This window comes from Sturnus vulgaris, chromosome 8 (genome assembly GCF_052056855.1).
Source record: "Sturnus vulgaris isolate bStuVul1 chromosome 8, bStuVul1.hap1, whole genome shotgun sequence".
Taxonomy (NCBI): Eukaryota; Metazoa; Chordata; class Aves; order Passeriformes; family Sturnidae; genus Sturnus; species Sturnus vulgaris.
In genome coordinates this window covers 9,386,750-9,414,537 of record NC_142250.1, presented here as the reverse complement: position 1 = coordinate 9,414,537, position 27,788 = coordinate 9,386,750, and the positions used below count along the sequence as shown (strand labels likewise).

At 40.2% G+C, this 27,788-nt stretch overlaps 1 protein-coding gene across 11 annotated transcripts in view; it reads right to left on the bottom strand.

Moving 5' to 3' along the window:
• ANK3 (ankyrin 3) overlaps nucleotides 1-27,788 on the bottom strand; it is a 293,933-nt gene that overhangs the window by 12,239 nt on the left and 253,906 nt on the right. For 7 of the 11 annotated variants that reach the window (XM_088168802.1, XM_088168803.1, XM_088168799.1 and 4 more), the window contains 8 exons: nucleotides 27,433-27,459; nucleotides 25,632-25,713; nucleotides 14,676-22,367; nucleotides 13,963-14,037; nucleotides 12,969-13,100; nucleotides 11,819-11,962; nucleotides 8,354-9,023; nucleotides 6,046-6,424 (listed from right to left, as the gene is read on the bottom strand). In XM_088168802.1, coding sequence (XP_088024928.1) covers nucleotides 6,046-6,424; nucleotides 8,354-9,023; nucleotides 11,819-11,962; nucleotides 12,969-13,100; nucleotides 13,963-14,037; nucleotides 14,676-22,367; nucleotides 25,632-25,713; nucleotides 27,433-27,459 — 9,201 coding nt within the window. Of the gene's footprint in view, nucleotides 1-2,319; nucleotides 2,419-6,045; nucleotides 6,425-8,353; nucleotides 9,024-11,818; nucleotides 11,963-12,968; nucleotides 13,101-13,962; nucleotides 14,038-14,675; nucleotides 22,368-25,631; nucleotides 25,714-27,432; nucleotides 27,460-27,788 lie in introns of all 11 variants that reach the window. The other 4 variants (XM_014882308.2, XM_088168807.1, XM_014882314.2 and 1 more) reach the window with 3 other exon arrangements.

Sequence of the window (27,788 nt, the reverse complement as noted above, 5' to 3'; positions counted from 1 at the left end):
CACCCTCATTCCCTCCCCACTGCTGCTGGACTTAAGCTGGCTGTGGGGTCAGGCACAGCACCCACCTTTCCAGGCACTGGGGCACTGACAGGCGAGAACCTGCAGCTCCTGGCCACTGCTCGGGGCCCTGCAGCAGCAATGTGAGCTATTGTCCCTCCACAGGCTACAAGCATTGCTCCAGGCCTCTGAGCACTCCATCCTGAGACCTCTTCCCTGATCGAGGAGCTGTACCTCAGCTTGTGCATGCTCTCTCAGTGATTTCAGTTCACCCAAAGAGAACCTATGCTCTCAGTAACATGTATAAAAAATCCAGGTGCCTACCAATGTTGAATCTTAATTTTTCCATTTCATACCATCATTTAATGAAGTTTACATGATCAAAATGGTTTTGCTTCCACTATCAAATTTTTTCTCTAAAAAGCCTGATGATTGCTGCTCTCTGATTTTCTCTTGTCTTTTGAGCTTGTCGTAAGATGCAGAGTGGGAGATAAAAAAAGAAGCTATAAGTGATCAGAAAATAACCAAAGAATCACATGTATTTTCTAATCAAGAGACAGATACGGTCTAATCCAGCTGAGATCAGACACACTCCCAACAGCACAGGTTCAGCCGCCTCCACTTGCCACGCACACCCTTCCCACTGGGTCTGCACTAGCTGCAGATTCCAACACTTAATATGCTGCTTTACCACGGCTCAGAAAGTTCTACCCCAAATTATACCACCAGATTTAAAACATATTTTCTGTGCCTTTCTCTAAACACAGGGGCTGTAAGAGAGAGAGCAAGAGAAAGCTGCCTTTGACAGGCTTTTCCTCTTTTTTACTCCAACATTTCCTGACTGCAAACCAGTGGACACCAAAACAGTTCAGACATAAATTTGGTGGGGCCCTTATCCACAGGCCAACTATGCAGTCTTTGAATCTGCAGCACACTTACACTTTGTGTATTACCAGAGGCTTCTGCAGCATTGGAGGGGCCGTGATCGCCCACAGGCTGCCTGCCCCCGTTTGAAAACAGAAACCGCATTCCTAAGTCTGAGCAGTGATGGCTTATCTTCAGGGGGAATTACAGAGGAAGGGTTATACCCTGACAGGCCCAGGGACTTCGAGGGAAGGCAGCAGGTTCTGCTTGGGGAGGTGGGGGATCAGACAAAACATTGATTTCTGCTGAGCTCAGTTTTGCCATTCCTGTCTTGTCCTGAACAGAAGCACGATGGGTATAATGAAGAAATTCATGGTGAAGGCAGCCAGAAAAGTCACTCTTCCTCTTCCAAAAGCTTCTGCACCTTGAACAGTTTGGCAGCTGTGCAGAGCAGCCTATCTGCCACCCACATTACACAAAAGGTGCAGTGCCTTTTGTGGTGTGCAGACTCCTCTCCACAAAGCATGCCAGAAACAGTGATATAGATATATACAATTGAAATGTCACAATTTAATCCTAAAGTAACAATTAACAGCTTAGGCAAACTGCACTAGTGCAGTAATAGCACTAAGGTGCCCTGCTGTTTTTTTTTCCAGGCTTGACTACATGATTTTCTAACAAGAATCTAATAAATCCTGTAAGTTACTGAGGAATTACATAATGGTTTATAATAGAGAGTTATTTTCTCATGCTCCATGCTGCAGGAAAACAACGTCATACTGCATGACCACACAAAAAATATTATAAGGGCAAATACAATTACTTCTATGGTTATAGCATTGTTATTGGTATACATAGTATATTGTGCTGTAAATAAAGATCATCGGCAAATAAATATACTAAATAGAGTCTGCTGAAGGCAATGCAAGGACTTCTATTAACTTTGATAAATTCAAAATCAGGATCATCTGCTGTAGTCAGAAAGTTTTCCAGAACACATTAAGCTCTTAGGACCACAAATTTCAACCAGAGTATGTGCCTCATACTTTCCTATAATCCACCCATATATTCCAAGTGTTTAACTTGTAACTCAGAACTTTTTAATGATAACAGGAAAAAAAAAAAAGGAAAGACTGTTACCCATCTTTCTCGGTGGCTCATATTTGCTCTACAGGAGACCAACATGCTGCATCTAGCTGCAGTCTTTAAGATGCCATGCACAACAGTGGCAGTGAAGGAACAGCTCTCCATGCAGCACAGTTGTTTTCCACAAGAAGACACTCATAAATCTGTGTTAAAGCAAGGAAAGGCAACCTAGCACTGGGTTATAAATCCATACTGGCAGTGGAAAGCACATTACCACAGGGGCTCCAGTATGCTGAAACTTGACATTCTGACACAGCAGACCAAACTCACGTTCATGCCAACGTCACCTCAAAAAAGCAAATCACAAAGTACCTTCAGAATCAACCGCCGTCGGTAAACTCTTGTAGTAATTCTCTGCTCTTCATCTGAGCTTGAATCACTCTCAATCTCACTGTCACTGTCACTACATTCCTAATAAATGCAGGTTTAGTACATTTGAACAGCACGTTTGCAAGACAGAACATGCTGATCAGGACTAGGAGAAGAAAACAGAGGTTATCATGGACAGTGTTTTCCCTGTCTGTTATGCACATAATGACTCGCAGTTTCACTGCTAAAGTACGTGATGGGAGGAGGCCTTTTTGCTCCTTGGCATGCTATAACCTGATAATTAGACCAGCTATGGAATATCTCAGCAGCTCTCAAGTCTCAGAAAATGGTATTTGGAATGCATCTGACCTGTGGGATTTCAAGACCTTATGTAATTCTTTTAAATTTTATGTAAAAAACCCCTAAACCTTGTCATAACTAATGGAATTTTTTTTCTCCTAAAAATTCTTGTTTCAAACAAGTTTTATGGATTCACAAGGAATGAGAAGTGAATTCTCTAATAAAAAAAGACAGTCACACAGAAAGATTCAGTGGAGCACCTGGAGGCTTACAAAAAGGCCTTCTGAAGAACTCCATGTAAACGGCTTTCCTGCTCAGTATTTATATGCCTTTATGAGTGGCAAAACTGCAGTGTGAAGTGAAATCATTCTGCATTTTTTCAAGAAGGGAGCTTTTAGAGCTCAGTTCAGGGGGCATAGCCAGGTGCTGGTCTCAGCCTGGTGCTGACAAGTATCGCAGCTACACACAGGTGTCTACTCTGTCCTTGCACCCTCTGCCAGCCCCGGTGTTTTTCCCCTCCAAAACCCAAGGAGCTCAGCTTTGAGGCTGAGCAGCTCTGTGTGCAACTGTCTGACAAAGGGCTTTCCACCTTTATGTCTGACGTAGGGCAGAGACCCTTCTCCCTTGATAATCGGCTGAACCAACCCTTTCCTGAACAGAGAAATTTGAAAATTTCCTCTGTTTTACTCAGTGACATCCTCCAAACTGCTTTTAAAATCATGGACAGTGAATATTGTGAACTGCAAATCTATTTCTCTTTCTGAATCTGGTGCAAGACATCCTAAACAAGAAGCAATTCTCAGAAATTATGTGCAAAATAAGAGTGGGCACAGGTGGGTGGAGGAAAAGAAGAACTATATAACAAAAAGCATTTAGGGCAGGATAAAAGAATTCATCTGCAGTCCTCTGGCACTAGTCAAATATAGATACAAAAAATTATAAACCAATCCTCTCCTGAAGAAGTAACAAGAAAGAAGAAGATGATTTCCAGAGGGCATGAAAGCTTTAGAGGAAGAGTTATTTTTAACAAACAGTTTTAAGTAGTTTATTTGTGATGGAATTCTGATATTGAGAGTCACCTTGACCATGTGCTGGACATGATCCTTTTTGGAATAACAGCAACTGCGCTGTGCTCTTCTCATTTAAAAAGATCACTGGAATCTGATGCTTGAGCATTTGTAGAGAATTATATGACCTACACAATTACTTCAACGCTTTTGTAAATGTTTGTGTGGACTTGGGATGAGGCCAAGGATTTGTTTCATCCACGTCACCAGGCGTCAGACCAGTATCAACGGTCTGAGTTTATCTCTTGCTGCAAACTCTGTGCCAAAACACTGCTGCATCCCTTCTCCTGCAGGTGTGTGACTACTGCTTCCTGGCTCTTTCCAAATAGGTCACAGATAAAAATACCTTACTTTGCCAAGTAGTTTCAGTTTGTTCTCACTTTCTCTCCACAGAAGTAAATCTGTTTCTTCCATACCTTTCTCTTTATGGAGAAAATTTTCTTTCTGAAGAATGCCTTGCAGAAAGACTGCAGCTGAAATTTTCTTTCTGTTTTCATGACAGCACATGAATCATCTTGCCATGAATTGGACTGCTTTAGTAATTAAACTTACTGAATTCAAATTAGATTAGAAGGTATTATTGAAGAAATATCAACAAGATAATAGAAGCAGTTCTTGTCATTCTAACAGATGCTAGTTTCTTACCCATTGAGGCTTTGTGAGAGACCTGCATTTTGAAATGACATTATTTTCTGATACCAGCTTATTTAAAGATCATGCCTATAAAAAGACTTTTTATTTAGTGGATAAGATTATCAGCCTTTACCAATAAAGCAAAGTAGTGCAGAGAACATGTCTAAGAAAAGCACTTGCTTATTGTTCTCAATCCAGATGGGATATCCAACAGTAAAGAGCATATGAAAGTGGGTGACAACTTGTCTTCCCACTGATAAGAATGCAGAGGGGGAAGTGCAGCATGTCAGTACACCCTCAGCATCTACAGCATGCATCTACACTCACTCCTGCATTTAATCAGAGCATGGCACCACCAGACTGAGGTCTGCCCCAAAGCTTACAAACACTGAGAAATGCTGCCATCTGCCTTTAACTGCCTTTGAAGAGGTGAAAGCTCTTACTTACATTTTTGAGGTATTCCAGTAATTAGCAAACATTAGGAAAGATCTTACTGTGTCACGAACTAATAACAAGATAATAACAATCATATGCTGCATAACTTCTGAAACTGATTATGTTACCATCTAATAAAAGCATTCTTGGTTGTATAATTGAAGGAATAGGTTAAAACGAACTAATTTAAACCTGAATGATTTACTGCAGCCCACCACAGCCAACATTTTTATTGTGCTACAATTAAAAAAAAAATCCAGATCATGTAGAAACAATTCTACTGAAATATCTTGCTTCCAGAAGTTATAATCTTCTCCTGTATAGCACCCAAGAAAAGACAATCTCAGCAGAGAGAGGAGTGTAGAAGAAACTCTGCAATTCCCCTTTTCAGCCTGGTTCCCTGCTGGCCCTGAGGTCTATTCTGTGGCAATCCTCCCACTGGTGGGGTGTGAGGTACATGCAGCTACTGGGCTACAAGCCATTCTTTGAGTCAACTTTCCTTCTAAGCTTCTGGTAAATAAACAGAAGCAACTGAGAACACTATCAAAATCTTAATTTTCAGAAAGCAACTTGTAACTGGGGTTCTGCAGTTAAGGGTGTACAAGTCAGGCAAAGTAAAAAGGAAGGGGAGCCCCCTGGCAGCATTTTTGATTTGTCTTGGATGGATGGACTCTGAAGTTGGGACGAACAAGGTCATGAAAAAAAAACGTAAGGAGGAGATTAAATATCACCCAAAATTAATTTTTCTACAAATTAACAGGTTAAAAAAAATGCAGGAAGTTTTGGGGACAAAGAGCAGGACAGAGCCTGAAGGGTCCCTATACTTCTTTGCTTCTATCATTTGCTTCAATGTCACAGGAAGAGTGGGAAGCCCATGGCAACACCTTAGTGGAAACAGATGGAGGACAGCTGAGCTGTTTGGCACTGTTTGCATTGGTGGTATGTCATGCCAGGGAAGGGGCTGTTCCCCAGTGATGTGGGACACTGCTCCCAGAAGCTGCTCTAACCTCTTCCAGGGCTCAGGGCCAGGCAGGGAGGGGATTATGCAGCCCTTCTTGGCTCCCCTGCCTATCCTGACTCCACCCCTTTCTATTCACAACACAAATAAATATTTCCAGTAGCTTCCATTTTTCCCAATTCAGTAAAAAAACCAAAAAGGCATAAAGAAGGATAAAAAAAACAAACCCTAACCCTGTCACAAACAACATTACAAGTCATACTAAAAAATTTGTCAACCAATATGCCAAGCAACAGGGATTCCTCACACTGTTAATTCTTACAGGACATACTGTACCTTCTGTTCAGACATTACTGCTCCCTCCTCCTCTTGGATGCTTGTTCTTGGCTTGCCATCCTCAGAAGTACTCCAGCCCATTTTCTTCACACTGACAGGCACAGATGTTTTGCTGCCTTCTGTTGTTGGCTTGCTGGTCTCTTCCAAAGATTTCTGATATGCTGTTGATGATAATGTTTGCTCATCAGTAACAGTTGAGATCTGGGACTTTGTTTTCACAGCTTCTTTGTCACTGTGTTTTCCCACATCATTTAAAGCTTCCTGGATGTAGGATTTAGTTTTTGCCTCTGATGTGGACTCAGACAGGCTTCCATTTGTTTCTGGCTTCCCTGCTTCTCCTTTGACATATGAGGTAACGGAATCCCGACATTGGTCCGAACTGCGAGAAAAAGAGAAAGGAATAGACAGCTGTTCAGGGCTTAAATCACAGGCAGAAGGGCAAAGCACCAAGCCTCTTACTGAGCCTTCAGTCTGAGCCCATACGTTTCACACAGAGAAAAGTAAAATTTTAGACTCCACTTGTAGACATCTATCTATTTAATAACCTTGTCTTCTGCATCATGGCATCATTTCAGAAGCAATGAAACGGTGGACATCAGAAACAAGGCCAAATGTTTTATGTTAATCTCCTTCCACTTGGTGGAGGGGAAAGAAAAGGAAAAAAAATACACAAAACCCACCAGTTCTCTTGTATAATTATGAGCTAAAGCCTCAAGGCACTGATTTTTAAACCACTCTCTAATCAGAGAGGTGATGAAAATATCTGTTACCATGCAATTACCAGTTATTTTTCCCCCAAAGTACAGTATCTGCACTCCAGATAGGTCTTGCCTTTTAAAAAATATGATTATCCGCAAATAAGTCCTTAGATACTGCAGAGTCTCAACATGCAGAGCCAAAGGCAAGGAAGGTTACTAAAAGACAGAAAGCTGACCAGAATTTTGCCTCAGATTACCTACAGAGGGATTTTTACCTTCACTTCTGATAAACAGTTTTCCTTTCCTTTGTATTTTTGCTCACTTTCTGTTGAACACTATGACTGTGTAATGCTGGCATGAAAATATGCCAGCTGTTTGCTGGCAAAACTCTCATAAAAGATAGCAAAGTGAATTCATCTAGCTAGAAATCGGTATCTTCTTAAGGAAGCCCTTTTACTTCCTGATGTGATCTATTTTACGCATTTAACACAATATAAAATTCAGAATAACAACACTTGCTTAATAACAGGAATCACTTCAGTAGTAGTTCAAGTGCTTTACAGTATTGAAAGACAATGAATTTACTGAAATCAATGACGAAATTCCCACTGGATTTGATAAGAGATTATCTAATGCAACCCTGAACCTTAAAACATCCTGAGTCAAAGATGCAAAGAATGTAAACTGCTGACAGACAAGTGATTACTGTGCATATAATCATTCTGTGCTGATTTATAGCTCCTGCAGACCTGGCTCCTTCAATTAGTGATTGCAGGAACCCCTTGCCCAGTGGCCACCAGTAGGGCTGAATAGGACAACACATATTGTCAATGTTGAAAGCTTAAGGAGGTCCAAGGGCAGGCTGCAGAACGTCTGACAAGAGAAATGCACTGAGAATAAATACATAGAAAGCATCCCTCTCAGGAGGTCATTCATTATGTCAAAGACAAGTGGAGCTTGGGAGAGGGCAGGGGGAAAACAGCACATACATCCACTCTCCTTCCTCTGCAGTCACTGCTGGGAGACAACATACAGGACTTAGGCGGGTTTGGTATCACCGTTCTTACCTTCTTGTGCCTTATAACTCATCTTTTAAAAAGTGAAGTAAATTAACATGACATAATATGCTCGAAGTAAGTGTTATAAAAAGAGACAATTCAAAAATTGGCTTATGGAAAAAGTAACAGTTATCTGAGGGAAGGCAAAGAGATGCAAATAGAAAGGATGACTGCTATAAAGGTGCTCAAAAATAAGAGTAATGTAATATCCTGGTTCCAAATAATGTTCTCAATTCCAGCTACATCTATACACCACTGAGATTAATTATAAAATTAAAAATACACAAGATAAAGAATGTGAAAAGAAATATTACCTGCTAAAGATAACATGAAATACTTCTCAAACGCCTATATCAAGAATGAAACCTGATAAACACACATTTTTAAAGACAAATATATCTGAGGCCAAATCAAGTTTTTCTTTTAAATGTATAAATTAAGTATATAGACATGTTCTCACAGAGTAGAGAACAGCAGCCTCTGCAGTGCTGCAGGTGGCAGGTACAGCGTGGGAAGCGTGCTGACACACACACGGCAACACGGGGCGCTCACCTCTCGTCCAAACGATCCAGCAGGCTGCCGCCTATCCTGCGTCCCGACGTCGGTGCCTCGGAGACGCTGGAGGAGTCAGGCTGCCAACCTGTAATTGAAGACATTTCGCGTTCTGCTTGTTGAACATCTTTAAGAATTGACCATACTCTTTCTTCCGTCATCTCCTCAGACTCAGCTCCTTCTTCCAGATGAATGTCCTCAAACAGAGACTTAAACTTTTCTGCCGTCATCTCCTCATCAGTACCAGACTTTTCTCTCTCAGGCTGTTCAGTCCTCACTCCTCTTTCACTAGTCTCTTCACTCTGCCTTTGTTTAGCATCTCTGGATATCCCGCCATAACTACCAAGATACCGTGGAAAATCTTTAAGGTCCACTTCCTCCAACTGGCTCTCGCCTATGGAAATATCTTTAAGTGTTCCTTCTCTAGGCACTGAGAAATCAACTTTGCTGTCATCCAGTGAAGTGTCCTCTTCAGTCACCACTGGCGGTGCTGCTGCTGTACCATCTAGTCCCTGGGAGGTCACTAACACGTCACTCAGTCTACTGGGAGTTCTAAGGGGTGACTCTAGGCTAGAGGTGTCGCTAAGGAAATCATCCTGCTGGAAAGGGGTGGGCGGCACGAAGCGCAACCCAGTGGGAGTTTCCAGTTCCACTTGAATGGAGGGATAACCTAAGAAAGACAGCACATTTGGACTGACTGGGATGAAGCATGGAGCAACAAATAAGCAAATGCCAAATGATTCATGGGTTACATAAAGTATGAAACATATGAGGAGGTGCAGGTGTATAAGAACCAATGCAGTTCTGATAGATTTTGTTACTTTGTCCTAAAGAGATGGGACAAAGAACGAGTACTGCCAGTGAATATGACAGTGAAGCCAGTACTTCTGACTATTTTTTTAATAGTTTGTAAAGTCAGCAATTGCTTGTGCAGCCATTTTAAACATTTTCAAGCTATAGCAGATTGTCTTGTGGGCATGCAATAAATCAAATGTGGACAAGGGTGGTTGTCCCTTTACATACAAGACAATCTCTTGCAGCCATATTGTGTAAATCTTTATTTCCAAGTTTTTATTTTATTTCTTTTTAATTTGGAAGTTTAATTAACAGATTTTAAAGAGAGCAGTAGATCATAACATAGGACAGCCACATTTTTGTCAGTAGGTATTCTTTTTAAAACAGGTCCAAATTTTTAATACACTTTAATATAAAAATACACAGTACCAGAAATACAGTGTTACTAACATATACCTCCAATTTAACCACAGAGTACAAGAATGGACTAGCTGAAGAACATAAATGGATCCGAATGAGGGTACTGAAAGTTAGTAGATCTAAATACAGAGCAGGAAAAAAAACTAAAGCAAGGAAGTTAACAAAGGGCTAAAAGAACAAAAGCACATCAGGGGAGAGCTATATGAATATTTCAGGTACAGTGAAGTTATATGGGTGAGAAGACTGTGGTGAGTAAGGAGATTTTGGTGATCTTGAAGACTGAGGTGATCTTGGTGACATTGGTACAATCAGATACACTGATCAAATAAAGAGAAAAGAAAAATTGATGAAAACATTAAAAAAAACATAAAAAGGATCAAACTAAATATACACATAAAAAATGGCAACAAAACCTTAAGTCTGCATTGGGCAACCTAAGGAAGGGAAATACACATGCTGTGGGGTTCACTGGACATTGTGCTGCCTGCAAGGGGAGGTGCATCAACAGGGCTCGGGGATTTGTTTCCTGAACCAGCCAAAGGAAAGGCAAAGGTGGTCTGGTCTTGGTGAGGAAAGAAAGCTTGAGGAAGGTTCAGAGAAGAGGAGAGACAGAAAGCAACTGCAGAGAAGCGCTTTTTTCATAAAAATATTGATGCTACTATCAAAAGGCTCAAGCAACATTTCAAGAGCAACTTTCTTAAAATGTCAACAGAAAACTATTTCTGTAGTGCAATGATTCAATGACCAGCAATGCTGCCCAATAATGGAGGTACACTGAGCTCATATGCTCTGAAGAAAAAAAAATTTACTAAAATACAGAGAAAGCAAAAATATAATTGAACAAATTACAAAACCAAAGGAAATGTTACTTACAAAAAAAAAATCTTATTTAAGGAGCTATTTATAATACAAGTGAATTAAATCAAAGTAACAATCCAGTGCCTCTTATCTAACATTTGAAACAAGAAAAAGTCAACATTTAGCATCTTCAACATACCGATAAATAATAAGCACTTCTATGGAAATTTTGTTTTACAAGGAGAATTTCATTTTTCCTTTTATTCTGACTCAAATTTAACCTGCACAGTTCTGCTTTCAGTTGATACAGCAAAAATTATTACACAACTTTACCCATTAGCAGACTGAAAAAGATATTCATTCATGCACTAATAAAACATTTTCTTATTTTTCTACTGCCACTGGAGAAATGGTCCAAGTGAAAATCATAAAGCAATCAACATTCACAGGTCTCAAAGAGGCTGGGTAGCAAATTGCACATTAATTTATCCCATGCAAATACTATGCACTTTTTTTCCCTTATTCTTCCTTTTTTTTTTTTCCTTGAAGAATTTTCCTTGTAGAAAATACTATTATAAATCTATACAGGAAACCAAAGAAAACACATTTTTCCAGGTAAACTGTCAAGCATTAAATACCAAGTACATAAAAAATAGACATGGGCAGGCCTCAAGGGGTAACTGTTGCAGGAGAAAAGCTTGGTCTTGTCAGCTGACATTGAGGCTAGTGGGAACCAGTGTTTACCCAGGCACATATTTATGGGGCTGTGCTTATTGTTTGAGATATTAATTTGCAACCTATATATCTCCATAAACGACTTGGATGCAGGACCTGAAGGTGTACTAAGGACGTTTGCTGATGACATGAAATTGGGAGCAGCTGTGGACACCTCCAAGGCAGGGAGGGCTGGGCAATGAGCAACCATGTAAGTTTAACAAAGACCAGTGCTGGATTCTGCACCTGGCATAGGGCAACCCTGGCTGTATGTACAAGCTGGGGAAGGAGAGGCTGGAGAGCAGCCCTGTGAAAAAGGACCTGAGGGGCCCTGGTCGATGGGAAGTTGAACATGAGCCAGCAGGGAGCTATGTCATGGGAGATTTAGGCTGGATATTAGGAAGAGGTTTTTCACCCAGAGGGTGGTCAGGCACTGGAATAGAGAAGTCATGGCACCAAACCTGCCAGAGTTCAAGACGTGTTTGGATAATGCTCTCAGGCACAGGGTCTGATTCTTGGGGCTGTCCTGTGCAGGGCCAGGATCTATTCATAGGTTCCTTTCAGCCGAGGGATATTGTATGATTCTATAATATCGTGCTTTAGGACAGGAAAACCCCTTTACACATTTAAAATTATTGTTCCTGTAGAACTTACAATCTTTCTTTAAAGTCTAGTTTATACTGTATTTGTATTACTGGACATGTCACTGAATTAAATATGACTACAGAATTCAATTACCATCAATGGGATCATGAAATACGTTATTTTCATCTGCAAAACTTCTGGTGCCTGAAATATTTCCATAATCAAATATTGGTCCTTCCAACAGGGTCACGATATCTATTCGATTAATTTTTGTCAATACAGAAGTTAAGGCATCAGCTGAAAAAAAAAGAAAAACACATCAGAAAAAGGTTCAACATTGCAGAACCGTGTGATCATTCTTCTCAGTTACATTCACATTGCATTACTTACGAATTGCTGGCATGTCCCAATGCCTATGGTTCTAGCAAACCTCAGCATTTGTCTGAGCAGTCATTCAGATGCCTACTTACTCAAGACACACATCTATTAAGAGTCTACACTTTCTCCAAGTATAATTATATTACAACACAAAAGGTACAAAGAATAAGGTCAGAGAACTCCTAAAGAACATATTTACTTACTACTGATACAAAATATACTTCTACTGGAGTGTAAAGGGAGTGTAAAAATCCTTTTACCGTTCTGTTTTGAGGAACAATAGAATAGGCAATAATGCATAAAAGGCTATTCATGCAGCACATCAGGAAATTTCATATACAATAATCCTGTTGTGAGAACACAGCAATACTGGAAATTACTTTTACAGTGAAAGAGATCAGAGGAGACTCAAATGATGTGTAGGAGTTTGTGGATCAGAGAAGGGTAACGAACACCACTGACACCACACAAAAATCAACCCCTCCCTTTCAGCTTGGGCAATTCAAGTGAAATGTACAGATAAATCCAGAATTATCAGCACAGAATCAATGTCTCCATCACTCCTCATAGTAAGAATTTTAGTGTTTTCCTATGACCTGCAATACTGTGAGACTACCTAAATTTTCCAGGCAGTCATTTCCATGTTTCACATTCCTTGATATTGGAAAGTTTTCCCTATTATTTTCTTTACTGGAGTTCGAGTTCATTACTTGTCCCATCAATTATGGATGTGGATAACATATAATTTCCTTCTGCGCATATATTGAATAAATATGACATATTTCTGACTCCTGGTAAAAATCTAACTGAAACTTCTTTTTTCATTGACAGTTTGTGAAGGACATTTATAATGTTTTCTTCAGCTTGGCAACAGATGAAATGGGCTATAACTTATAAAAAAATGAAAGTAACTACTTGAACTTACTTGTAGCATTTTTCCCATCTCTGGTAACCCATTTTTTTAATAACATGAAGCTTTGAGCAATAAGAGAATTTGGGTTTTCTACTCGGATTTGATTTATTTCATCCACAGAAAAATTCAGTTCTCTTGCCAGTTCTATAAAGACAAAAAAAGCAAGCGAGAAAAGAGAACAAACCCAAAAACACCAAAGAAAGCACAAATCCCTCAACTGTCTTGTCAAGCTTAAAAATACTAACTTTCATAGGTCACAAAGCTATCAACAAAACTGCCTGACATAAACTTTACAGATAACAATGAACGAGACATTATATCCCCATATTGTAATTTCCTAAGACACCATTTTGAATTTCAATCATCTCTGGGAGCAATTATCACACTTATACTCAGTAAGCCACTTAAACATGATGAAAAAGCCCTCCCTGGAGACTGCTTCATCACTGCTAATTTATAAATTCTGTTTATTTCCCCTGATTGTTATTCCCCTGGGAGCACCCTGTGCAGTTCAGCACTGGTGCTGTTGTCACCTGAGCCCTGGCAGAGCTGGCTGCTGCAGCTGTGAGCCCAGGAAGAGCAGCTCTGCCCACCAACATAGGGGACTAGAGGTGAGCAGAGCTTCCAGCACTGACTTGCCTGGTTGCTGGGCTCCCTGCAACCAGGGCTTGGAGGAAACTGCTATCCAGGGACAGCAAATACCCCAGAGGCAGCCCTGAGCCCAGGTAGGCTCCCTCAGCTCCTTGGGAGAACATCTTGAGAGGAAAACCATTTAGCTATTTTCTCTCAGTTTCTCTTTGATTTATTGCAAGATAAAGAAATAATTTCCTAAAGGAATAATTTCCTAATAGGTGTCTTTGCCCAGCAACACATCACACATTTTGGGAAGCTGGCCTGGCTGTGAATTTCGGAGAGCCTGATGCAGTTTTGCTGTGTCTTTTGGGAAAAGAATACCTAAAATTTCAATAGTAAAGACTGATTTCAATATTAAAGCAGAAAAGCTTACCTGTCCAGCTAAGTCCTAGGTGATCAGCTACAATTGCCATCCTTATATCTGTCCGTTCACATGGACTCTGTGGACCTGTGATTTACAATTTCTCAATTAAAAAGGTTTTGCACAGAAAACCACAATACCGGATAATAGTTTATTATAAAAAATAGCTTTAATTGACTAAGTTGACAGTGCTTATACTTTTTACTAGAATGGCTGTGTGACCTCATAACCTATAAACCAAAATTTTTTCACAGCTTTTAGATTTTCACCTGTGTAAAGCCAAAATGTAAAACTACATGATGTCGTGTAATGAAACCAAACATGCTGACAATCTAGCTGTTAGACTGTAGACAAGTTGTTCAATTACTGGTGAAAACCACCAAGGCCAGATTATTGTCTATTTTCTCTACTTTGACAGAACAAATATACTGTCACAAAAGACATCTTTCAATTTCTGAGTTACATCAATTTCTGAGTTACATGAATGTCTTTGGCATGCTTCACTAGCTTTCTACAGTACAGAATTTGTTTGAAGGAAGAAAAAAGAGAGTAAGACAGCACATACAGATGACAATGACAGAATGAAAACTACAGTTAAGTCACTCCACAGGCAATCACAACAGTTCATGCACTAGGATCAACAAGTTGAAAGTTTTACAGACTAGGCTTGATCTCCACGAGGTGAGCCATGAGAGCTCCAGAAACCTGACTGCCTTCATTCTCACCAGTCCTCTTACTCCTCCTCCTCTCACTGTCGGCCTTTTCAATCTTTGATTTTATAGATGCTGCCTCTGTTCTCATGTCTCTAGCAGACTTCGGTGTAATGGAAGGCTGGTAAACTTGAGTAGCTTCTGATAAGGATGTGTTCCTTGATGTACTGTCTTCTTCATCATCAGAGACCTCTGACTGCATCTTTTTCTCTTCATCAGAAAGACGATCCACAAGCTTTAATGTCTCACCACTAATTCCCTTAAAATATTCAATAGAATGTTTACATACCTCCCTAAGCTGATTTTTCTTTACTTTAACTGTTGTCATGGTTACGGAGGTAGATCTTACCTTTACTGGTAATTTAGAAGGAAGTTGTTTTGGCTTTTCTTTCTCTACCTGCTCTTGTTTTGGCAGGGCTGGAGGTCTTCTAGCTAGATTACTCCTATGTATGTTTTTTACAGGAATCCTAGACCTTGCTTCTACACAGGGAGAAGAATTATCTTGTTTTGCTTTGTCAGGCTTACTAGCCTCTTTCGCTTTACTCCCTGTATTGCTTTGGAGAGTATTTTGTGACAAGACTTGTTTTACTGAGCTGGCCTTTACAGGAAGTTTTGATTTTCCTCTAGCTCCTACCAACTGTGTTGACTTTTGCTGCTCTCCATGTGGCTTTTGCTTATCTCTTACTCTGTGTCCTTGTGTTGTCCCTGTACCTTTTCCTGAAGGGCTTTCTGCTTGATTAGCTTTCTGGAGGGAACATTTCGGTTCCAAATGTTCTTTTAGCAATACATTACAGGTAATATCATCTGTAGGGACAGCAGATGAATCCAAATTGTTGTTGTTATTAAAATTATCTTTTGGAAAATCAGTGTTTTCTGTTTGCCTACAGCTGGTCTGGCTAGAAGCTGAACTCGCAATCACTGCTACAGTTTCATTTTCTAATCCCTCACCACTTGGCATCACAGCTTCTATCTTATCTGTCACTTCGCCAGGGCCATCTTTCTTCAGAGTCATGGTGGAAGCAGAAATTCCCATTTTAATTGGTGTGCGCAATTTGGGATCAACTTTGGAAGCGTTTACTGCTGCCGATGATTTCTCCAGTGAGTTACTACCAAGTGTTTGTTCCATGCAATCTCCACTGGCCTGGATGCCGGGCTTATTTTCAACTGCTGTTGTTTCTACCGGTCTCTCTAGGTTTGTTTCTACAGTGCTGTCCCCTGCCTGTGGCTGTGTGATGGCAGTGACTGTACTTTTATCCCCTTCCCCCTTGTCCCCTGACTTCCCTTCAGAAGTATGCTCACCAATCTGAAAAAATTGGAGTCTTTCTTCAACAAAATCCCTCTTGCTCATGTCAATTGCACCACTGCGAGTCATCTCAAACATCTTCCCCTCATGAAATGGGAAGGGGTTGGGCTCGCTAGTTGGCGTACTCTCATCTGTTGGAGTTCTGGCTGGTGTTGTGTCAGGTGTTGTTGCTTGAGATCTGTCTTCCACTGACAGACCAAATGGCTTAGCCTCATCATCCCTCGATTTAGTCTCAAACACTTCATCGTCACCTCGGTTATTGGACCACGGGTCAAAATCTAGACTCTTGGTGGCCACAGTTTTGAAAGGTGTTGCAAATTCTTCATCTACTTTGTAACTGAAATACGAGTCAGGAAATACAGTCCTGTCAGGGTGTCTGCCTTCCAAAGAGAAAAACTGTGCCCCTGACTTCTTATCACTCTTATCTCCAGCTTTGTCAGAAGATGGACCTTTTGAAGGTGTCTTGTCTTCTTCAGGGCCTACCTTGCCTTCCTCCTCAATGACTTCAAGCTTACTCTGGCTAAAGCAGCGATCAGTCTGCTTTAGAATGCCTTCTGTAGTCCATACGTCCTTTTTGGTTTCAACTGCCGGACCTGCAAGTTTAGAATCACTCTCAGTTAAACCATCATCTTCATCTTGCAAATCATAACCGTCAAGAGAGTCAATCTCTGTTGCATCGGTATCATGGGAGAATTCTGCAGTGGTTGCTATGGAACACTCTGTGACAGACTGGTCATTGTTACTCCCATTTGGCACTACATCATTCTGGGGTGAATCAAGCCCAGTGTCAAACTCATTGGGTTTCCCAGAAGTGGGATGTCCTAACTCTTTCTGTTTCTCAATCTTTTCAGGGGCTCTGGGTTTTGAGGTTTCTTTCTGGTCATCTTCCAGCTCTTTCAGTTTGAATGTATACTTTTTAAGTGGAACAGGTTGATAGAGGGATTCATCATCACTGGAGTCACTGACATCTGCTCCCGGTGGCACAGGAGAAGGTGGCTGTACTCTGATGACAGGTTCAGCCAGTTGGCACTTGTCATGTTCATCTTGCAAGTTCACTTCAGTCATCTCCATTTCACTCTCAGTGGAATAATGAGACTTTTTTTCTGACTCGCCTTGATCTGCATCCAGTGGTGGAGGAGGAGGGAATTCAATATAGGCAACTCTTGTACCTTTGGGTCTTTTGTTAGAGTCCTTATTTATAAGATTTGGTAATGTTTTGTCAATCTGTGGTTCCTCAACCTCTGCCTGTTTCACAGATGTTGACTTAGCCTCTGCTTCCTCCTCTGACTCCTCAGATACCTCAGGTATAGGGCTGGGCTTGCCTGGGATATAAGCTATTAGTGAGTCAGGTGTTTTAGATGTAAACTCGTAACTCACTTCCTCGGAACTCGGTGTTTCTGGTGTTAGAGGGCTTTTACCAGAGCTGTCTATAAAGGACACTTGTTCTAGCGTGTCATCTTCTGGACTACCTTGTGGAGAAGGAGGTTGTTTTTGCTGTCTAGCTGTGTAAAATGTCCCCCTCGTCTCTTGTACTGTCTTACTTTCCTGACTGACAATTTTTTTAATACTTCCTTGTTGCACCTCTTTCTCATATTGCTTTCCTACTTGGACAAAACTGACATAAACAGGTAAGGTCTTAATTTCTTTTACTCCCTCAGTGCTTACTAGCGGTGCAACTTTATCCAAGTAATCACTGGCACCGGGGTCAACTACATCACTCGAAGGAAATTCCTTTCCTGGGCTACATTCTAAAGAATCTGGTGATTTGCTAGGGGATAGCTCTGTTTCCTCAGCAGGAGAACTTAGACCTATTGAGCTCTGCTGCTTGGTAACTTTTCTGATTTCTGAATGCTTTATTTTTTCATCTTCCATATAATCAATCTGTCTTTCAACTTTCTCCTGAATCACAGCTGATTGGGATACTTTAGCTGAAAGTTCATAGACACCATCAAGCATGGCTCTCTTCTCCTCAACAATTCTGACTGGAATATGGGACACAGCAATTTCTTCTTTCCTTTTGGATATTTTATCAGCCACTTCACCATTACGTTCCCCCTCCCTGACAACAAATTCTCTGTATAAAACCCTTTTTGAGGGGGATTTTACAGTCAGTTCCTTCACTTCTTCGGAATGAATTCCATTTGAGGCCACTTTGTGCTCTGTCACAGTGATAAATTCACTTTTTTTGTCAGTTTTAGATTCAGCATGATCAACATGGTTTTCTTTTACTGTATCTGGAACCAGCACATGTGAAAGCTTTTCCTTCTGTGTTTTATGGTTAGAAGTTCCAGGACTTTCCCACGTCCTATAGATTTTTTTGTCCCAGTGTCCCTTCATTGTTGCATCTGAGCCATACGCTAGGTCTTTTGCCCGTGGTTCTGAAAAGCATTCTGGCACGCCTTTCCTCATCTCAGTTCTTTGTTTTTGCGTGTCTGAAGCATGAAAGTCTTCCACAGCTTTCCCTTTACCTGGAACAAGGTCTTCCTGTATTTTCACCTCTTTCTGTAAAGCTGTGGTCCCATCAATGACCTCTATTTGCTTTGCGTGTTTCTCTCTTGAATAGGACTGATACACTGGTAACTTACTTTCTTGCAATTTTTTTACTGGAATTTTGGACTGACCATCCAGTTTTTTTTCTTCTTGAGTTACATCCTTACTTCTGGGACTTATACCTTGTTCAAATTTAAGCCTAATAGAACTGAGCTTTGATTGCTTCAGCTGAAATCCAGTCTCAGGTACTCCACTCTGCTGAGCACTTCCTTTGTGTTCCACAGTTTGTTTAGAGTCCTCTGCAGGTTGCACATATATCCTTTTTTCAGGACTGCTGGGCAAACTGGATGCTTTTCTTTCATCCACCTTGGGAAAGCACTTCCCATCATGAGCATACTGCTTCACCTTACTCCATTCATCCCCAGATGACGGCAATTCAGAGAGCAGAACTTTCTCAGGGCTGCTGCTGGCAGAGCTCTGGCTAGAATGTATTTCCTTGCCATTTTTTTTATGCTGCTTTTTCTCTGGAGACTGTAGCTCATCATTCAACTTCTCTGTTTTATCCCGAAAAAACTGGGATACTTCAGTCAGTTTTTCTTCTGCCTCTTTAACAGTCCTGTCCACCCTGTCTTCATATATCAACTTTTCTCTACCTCTGTCTAATCTGTCCTCAGTAAAGCGCATCCACATTGCATGTTTGTGACTACTAACATCTCCAGTGTACTGTAACACTGTCACTTTATCATAATGATCCTCCTTAGACATTTTACCTACACCATTTTCAGATACATCTTTATAGATTTTGGAGAGAATCTCTTTTTTGGGGGCAGTAGCTATTTTTTCTCTGCATCGTTTATCAGTCCCCTGTAACTCTGCACTAAGGGGTAGAGCATGGTCAGTAACTGACTCCTCAGTATCAGAATGAGACACATCTAGCTTTTCTGAAAGAAGCATTTTCTCAGCAAACCTGTAAGACTCCCCTCTTAGTTCTGACAACTCATCATCATGGTATTCTATTGAGTGCTGACTCAAAAGCTTCAGTGTTTTGTAAGAGTCATCAGACATGAGTTGAGCAGAACTAGGGCGACTGTCTTCTTCCTGGGACACAGGAGTGTTAACTCTAGAGGATTCCAGATAAGAAGGAAGTGACTCTTCAGCTGTGAGCTCCTCTTCTTCTTGCTGACCTTGTTCGTCTGAACAAGGGAAAGCATCATGTTTTTCCAACTCTTTTAAGTTAATATCTCCCCGAGGTAAGTCTTTCTGATATACATACATTTCTTTTTCTGGATGCTTTTTTGTTTCTCTAATAATGACTTCAGTAGGTTCAGCCTGATTACCTTGTTCAATATGGACCTCTATTATTCGCTCCAGTTTGGGTTTCATTTTGCTGTCCTTCTCTGCATGTTGTGGTGAAGTTTCAGCAGACTTGCTAACATCGGATGTTACTGATGATTTATGTTCAAACAGACCTGCCAGTTCTTTGGAAGGGTCACGTCCAGACTGAAAGGCTTTCATTATGTCATGAACAGACATTGTTTCCTCAATTCTTTCAGAGGTACTTTCCGTGCATGGAGGTTTATGATAAACCATCCTAGTTGTTGTAGTGATATGAGTTTCTTCTTTTACTCGGACACCTTTACTAAGGACGCACTTATGGTCATCTTCTTCACTGCCACTGGCTTTCATCTGAAAAGCTTTAACCTTCTCTTTAATGGACCCAGAAGGTTTTTGCTCCAGCTCCATAAACGTGGGGGTAGGTTTTGAGGCCGGTAGCTCCTCTGCCTTCTGCTCTGGAGTATCTTCTGATGATGGTTCATAGCTGCGGATGACATGAACTACTTCAGTTCTTGTTTCTGTAATGACAGGAGGGATGGGCACATCATGGAAAAGTGGTTTTGGCCCTGTGCTTTCAGCACTTTGTGGGGCAGAAGGTGTCTTTTCACTCCTCGTTTCAAAGCCACTGTCAGACAAGGGACTTTTATCTTGATCGTGTTGAGAAAAGTCATCTGGAGACTCTAAAATAGTGTCTGTTCCAAAAAAAGAGTCTGCAATTTTACATAACTCCTTTTCTGATGTTGAAGGCCTCATGGAGGCTGGAGGCATTTTAAGTTTATGTTCCTGCAAAGCGATGGCTGGTTTCAAAATGCGCTTTTGTCTCTCTTCACCTTCTTTTTTCCCCTCTTCAAACTTGTACTTTATGTTTGTTAATGAACTGCTACCGATATCATTTGCTAAGTAATCAATAACTTTTGATAGGCTATAATCCTTTTCCGACATGGTTTTAGTTTTAATTTGGACCTTCTCTGGAACAGATATAGGAGGGCTTGTCAAAGCTTGCTGTCTCGCTTCATCAATCTCCTCTGTACTGAACTCTACCCAGTCATCCTCAGACAGGTGTCCTTGATCACTTTTGGATATTTTAGCCGACCCTTTACTTTCTAAACACACATCCTTTTTCAGAATCTCACTAACTTTTACTAAGTCCTCTTTTACTTTCTCAACAATTTTAAAGGGCTCTTCATCATCAATTCTACCCTCTTTTGGTATGTCAGGTTGGAACGGCTTGTCCTCTGCGACATCTGTCTGCAATATTGCAGTCATTCTTATCAGATCCTCTTTCATTTCAGCAACATCTTTCAGTATCTCCTGACTGGAAGATAAGGAAGATGGTGTGGACAATTTGAGAGCAGAGGGTGCTAAAAACAAGGATGATTTTATTGGAGATGAAGTTCGAGTAAAGGTAGGCTGCGTGCGTGCCTCTGTAGTCAATGTTTTAATAGGTGACAGTAATGCAGCAGCTGATTTTGTAAGTGAAGACGACTCTGGGAGCTTCTTTAATGCTGGTTCGGACAAAACATTGACTACAGAATATACCGGCACTGTTATTGTTGATGAAGTTACTGATGAGGTAGTTGCAGATATTGACCCAAGGGCTGTGTACAAAGCACCTGCAGGAGGAGTTCTCATTGACTGGAAAGCTGATGGTGCTGAAGACACAAATGACCTGAGTGGAGAAAATGACATTGTTGTAGATGTTGAAAACACTCTCTCAGCCGTGTCAGCAACTGCGTTAGCAGCACAAGTTGCAGAATGTGCAGCTGCAGAGATCTTGTCTTGAAAAACACCTGCAGCTTTGGATCCATTTATTAAGTTGGCAGGAGATGGATATTTCAGAGGTGACACAGACCCATTAAGCAACGGTACATCTGTGTGCCCAGCTACATGTTTTGCTGGCGACGAGAGTGACGAGGCCATCATGACTTTAGTGGATGAAACAGCATCAACTGCTGACTTAGCAGGTGACACCACTGACTTTAGAGGGGACGATAAAAGTGAAGATGCTGATGTGATGACCGATTTAAGCGGCAAGCTTGAAGAGTACATGTTAATGTTGGATTTGGGGGATGCTGGAGGCGTCATGGTTATGGATGATCTCTCCAAGAGAGATCCTGCTGTAGTCACTGGAGATGTCCGAGAGGGGAATGTGGTAGTGGAGGCCAGCCCTTTCAGACTGGCAGCTTCTGTGACTGTGGGAGCTCTGATGAAAGAGCCTGAAGTAACCTGCATGTTGTAGGGAGGCTGCGAGACCACAGTTTTTATTGGTGAAGAGATTGTCCGAAACGATCTAATCGGAGATGCTACATCACTAACAGATTTAACTGAAGATGTGGTAGAAGCTCCTAATGTGGATTTGATTGGAGAAGTAGAAGAAACAGACCATATTGATTTTAATGGGGAAGCTGTAGGAGTGTTAGAGGAAGAGCTTGATAAGGAAGTGAAGCCTGACTTGGTTTGCCCAGGCACTGTAATTGGAGCTGTTGTCCATGACTGATATGGCCGTGTTGAAAAGAATGGCTTGTATGAGTAAGTAGCAGGTAGGGATCTTGTTGCTCCTGCACTCCGTTCAACTGTTTCTTAAATTGTTAAATTAAAATCAAACATAAAAATCAACAAAAATGGTTGAAAAACAGAGAGACCAGAGAGGAAAATTGGTCAGTAAACGTTGTAATATTACAAAAAGCAAGTACAATTGTTTGCATGAGTTGGGATGAAGGAGGCAAAAGAAGATTTTAAAAAAGGAAAGAAAAAAAATTAGGAACTAGCCATATACTGATAACTGGTCCAAACCAAAAAGCTACATGAAATGAAAGACAGAAAGCACATAGCAACCAAATCTGCAAACAATGGAGAACAGAAAACACACAAAAGAAATCCATATGGTAAAAATAAAGCCACATCAAAATTTCTTCTCTTACTTCCTATTGACTTTCTGATGTGCTACTCCTGAAATATTCATATCAGCTTTATTTTGCCTGTTTAGGTATGTCTCTGCTTTGTGCAACTATTAGAATTATCTGTTTAATAATTTCTATTGTTGTTCTGTTCAGATTTGAACCTATACAAAAATATAAACTTATGTAAAATGACATTATGTAGCTAAAATATTTTTTTAAACCATTTCGGAACTACTTCATGCAGAAACCAAAATTCCTTTAAGTGACAGGCAATTGATGTGCAAACTGTGAAGCAACTGGAATAAATTCAAATCTGTATCTTCCATGCACAATTCGGATATGCTTCACACTCACAAAGCCAATAAGAGCAAGAGCTTTTCTGAGTCAATATTAAAAAAAAAAGAATAAAAAGAAAAAAGAAAGAAAAGAACATATGCATTTGTTTCTCATGCAATATTCCCTTTGTCTGGTAAAAATTTAAGTAAAACTTTTCATGAAATGATTTTAAGAAGCATATGTTGTAAATGAAATATGGCAAGTATGATGTATGACAGTAGTGAGCAGGCAAAGCAACTTTATTCATGCACAAATGTCATGTCAGAACAAGCACACAGATTAATACATTTTGTATGGTGTATTAAGCACAAATACGTAAACCTTACAAAATCATTTCACAAGAGGTCATTAAAAGAAGAGTACACTTTTTCTACAAGATGTAGTGTCTTGGTACCTTTTGAGGAGATTTCTTGTATCAGCTCAAAGACAGACCTGTTCAACTTTACAGTTCTCAAAAGGTAACATTAGAAAAGCAGTCAGAGAAAAATAGATTATGAAATAAATTCCTGGCAAGGACAAACCTGTTAAATATTATCATCCTCCAGAACTCTCAGCTTATTCATAGGCATTTTGAACAGAATCATCATCAACCACATTTTGCATCACAGGAGGCAGTCATGTCAGAAAGTATTTCTGGGAATCCCATTACACAAACATATCCTCTGATACAGCGATAACATTCAGAGAGTTGATACTGAAAGTAACTTTGAGAATTTTTTTTTTTCTTTAAAGTTGGAATTAGAAATGGAGCTAAAATATCCAAAAAACTTATTCAACATACCTTTCTCTGAAGTTACACTAATAATTTGTCAAACCTGCTTGATCTGTCTTATAGACAGTAACTCACAGCAAAAGAAGCTCTACAAAGCTAACACTAAACTGTTAAAGCACACACACTCCAATAAAATAGTGAATTCTCAGTGCACCACAGGTTCATATCCTGCAAGGAGAAATGAGCTGGTCTTACAGAAGCCAATCAAAGCCCAGAAGTCAGCGTGGATGGCTGGTGATACTTCATAAGAACATTTATGTTGAAGAGAGCTTGAGTACTAGACCTGACTGGCACAGACTAAATCAAGAAATGCTCACTTTTCCTTACTACAATATTTTAAAGTGTAAATATACTTCTTTCTCCCCACCTGAAACCACCCCCCCCAAAATATACTTCATTAAATGAACTATTATGAACATATTATAAATACTATTATTTATTATGAAGATTTAATTAGCAGTAGCTGCTAACATTCACCAAAAGCTCATACAGTGGTGAGTTCAAAAAACAAACCCCAAAATGATTCTGAAAAGAACGAATAACTTGTTCAGCAGTTAGGACATGTCTTTACAGGAACCCCACTGCACCATGACAAGCTGGGCTGTCACAACTGACTAGCGAGGCAAGCAAACCCACAGGCTGCCCTCCTAACTTCCTTTTTGCCTGTCAAAGCACAGATTCAGAGGCATTTAAGATGCTTCTTCTGTGCTTCTTTTTGCAGTTGAAGAGCTAAAAAAGCGGCCAAATTTTTGCAAATGAGACTTAATGGACCTTTGGTGAATGAGTAAGACTCTCTTTTCCCCCAGTGAGGGATGAAAATTTTTTTTGTGAGTGATATACACAGTCATCAACTTTCTTTCCAGCAATTCCATTTTCTCTCTCTCTCAGTTTCCATCAAGCCTGTGACAATACCTTAACAGTCCATCAAGACGTCTCAGCAGATCTGATAGCTTCTTCAGATGTTATATGCTTGGAGTCTTCTTCCCAGCCTGAGAAGTGTAACATATTCTGGAGCACATCTGATCCAAAGAAGCCATAGATCTTACAGGATAATTAAGCAGCAGCCATCCAGTGGGAATTCCCAAGACCCGATGAAGTTTGTCTACGAATTTTATGGAATTATATCAAAGGGTCTGTTGCAGGGTAGCAACTGAGAAGTCAAAAGGGGAGAAAAAAAGGCAAGAAAAAGCCTGGAAATGGGGAACAATAGCAGTTGACCTCAGAGAGGAGAAGTGAGGAAGAAAAGCTAAGCTAAATACATGATTGTATTTAACTGGGAAGGAAAGGAATGCCACAGATCTGTTCAAGGGGAACGCAGGTTTAAGAGGAAGCAATGTGTGGTGCCAGGGAATAAAAAGCATCTGCAGGGAACAGAGGAAAACAGGAAGGGGAGGAGAAAGAAGAGGGAAAATATAAAATATGAGAGAGTCTATTTTGGCTAAGCATCTAAACATTTAAGCACTTATCTGAGTGGCTTTTTGAATTTTTGTGTAACATTCTGTTCTACAGCATCTTTCTCTAATGTTTCAAAGGGGAGAGGAAGAGACTCTTTTTGACAGCAATTTACAACCCTCCTACTCTGGCACTACATGGCATTTTTAAAAACTACTACATTTTTACTTAACTAACACATATAATTTGCCAGTCAGGATTCTTCAAGCTCTCAGAACACAAGAGTTCACAGACCATCCAGTTTTGTTTTAGACAGTTTTTTCTTTTCTCTTTCTTTATTTTTTCCTCCAGAGCGACACCAAATACAACGTTTATAGAAAAAATGTCTCTTCTTATGAACAATCACATCTATGCAGTTTAGTACTTTGGTAAGAGCAACTCACTCATTCCAGGCTCAGTCAGATAGCTGTAGCGCTTACGTAAAGCAAGGGAGACGAAGTTCTGGCGCCGGTCAGCTTTCTCCGTCTGCAATAAAACACAGCAGGATTTAGAGCTTGGGAATCACTGCCCCTGTCTGAACAGACCAGTCCTCAAACCTCAGCAGGATGGGCCACTTTTCATGGCACACAACCCCACAAGGGAGAATGGATGCTTTCATTCAGCTTCAGGATGGCATGCTGAAGCTGAATTTGGGCGAGCAGGCAGGGAGGGGGCAGAGCCAGTCTCTGTTCCTGGGTGCTGTGTGTGATGAGTGTCAGGCACTGCCGAGCAGGGAGTGTGGCTGCACAGAAACCTGCTGTGAATGACCACCCTTCTGGAGCAAGCAGGGAAGGGACTGCAGCCCTAAGAGTGAGCCCTCAGGTTCATTCCTCTGCTTATGAGGTAGAAGAGCTTAGATAGCAGAACAGCTCATTATCCTGCCTTAAAGTACCTCGATACTGTCTTATCACTTAATAAACTGCTTCACACTACTAGAAATTGTGTCATATTGTTCATTCTCTGTAAAATAAACCACCTTTGGCTAGAAACAGGAGGTCAACACAAAAGACTACAGGTACAAACAAAACATTAATAAGAGTGCAACTTAGACCAATTGAATATTCCCCCCCTGGATTAGTTTGTCCCAAAAGCACACACACCACAATGTACAACTGGCTTTAAAGTGAATACATTAAGGACAAAAAAAGGCATGGGAGGGGATTTTTTAATATGCACAAAATGCAAAGATGTGGATTAGAAAGCAGACTACTCTTATTAACTCATAAATTGCCTCATAAGTTGCTGCATTCAGAGGCATAGCTGCTAATGTTGTGTCATATATTAATAGTCCTTCAGAGATCAACTCACTCGAATATGTGGCTAAAAATGCAGTTTGTTTAGACAGAAAACTATTATTATAGCTATATAATACCTCTCTGGGAACAAATTCTGTGGAGATAAAGTGATGGTTTTGCTATTATTATTTTTTAACATTTAAGGAATGTTTCGGGTTGCACTGTTTGGGGGAATTTTTTATCTACTCTAACCAGCAGGTGACAACTGCTATTTATTTGCCACCAGGAAAAGAAAAAAAAATAGCTGCTAGGTAAATTGGAAATATCTATGTAGTTTCTTTTATAAGATGATCTCACCTCTAACTATCTCTAATGAGTAAAACCCACTCAATTTTCTGACAGTGTACAGTGATTTCCATGAAACAGTGGGGTTTTAAGCTGCAAACATCTGAGGTTTATTTGAAAATAGATTTGAACACAATATTCAAAAATTGGTCTTGGCTGGTTTACTTTTTTTGAAAGAATCCAGTTTATTTACAGAGGTAAGATATTAAAGGCCACTATTGTGGCCTCAGCATAGAGGCCACATATTCTCAGAAATACAAGTTACCATAACAGTGTCTGTTACTCGAAGAGGTAAGATATTATCCACTAAACTCTTCTTGATTTTGCCAAAATTTGACTTGGTCTGACATTAATAAATACTTCCTTTTTCAGAAGAAAATTAGTTAAATTTTAGACTGCTTTTATTCAGTGCTTGGTTTAATTTGACAATTTACAATCAAGGGGTTTTCATATTTCTGCAGTTCTACTGTTTTACAACAGCCTATCAGAAGTCAAGGATATGCTTATTTTTCTGTAGGTATCATTTCAACAACACCATTAAAAATAGTTGTTTTTTTTCTATAACATACTACTTTTCTTCACTAAATCTGAAGGAAATAAAAACAGAAGACAGTGTTTATATTACCTCATCATCTTGATCTGACTCTGTTTCCTTTTGGTCCCAAGATGCATTGCAGAGACAAGGAATATTATAATGGACAGCAGGGAAAAGAATATCAGGATATGAAAAGGACCAAATTGGGAGCACAAAATGCAAGCTGATTTATAAGGCAAAGTAAATCCAAAATGTCAACACAAAAGAAAAAAAAAAACCTTACATCCAATGCAAATAAACACGTGACATTACTGAAAGCATAAATCTATGACTTGCAGGCTGAAGCATGAGCTGTAAACAGAATCGTAAAAATTATAGGAACTTGACACCACAGTAACAAGAGACTTTAAAAGCATTCTACATACAAGAAACCAATAAAACATACA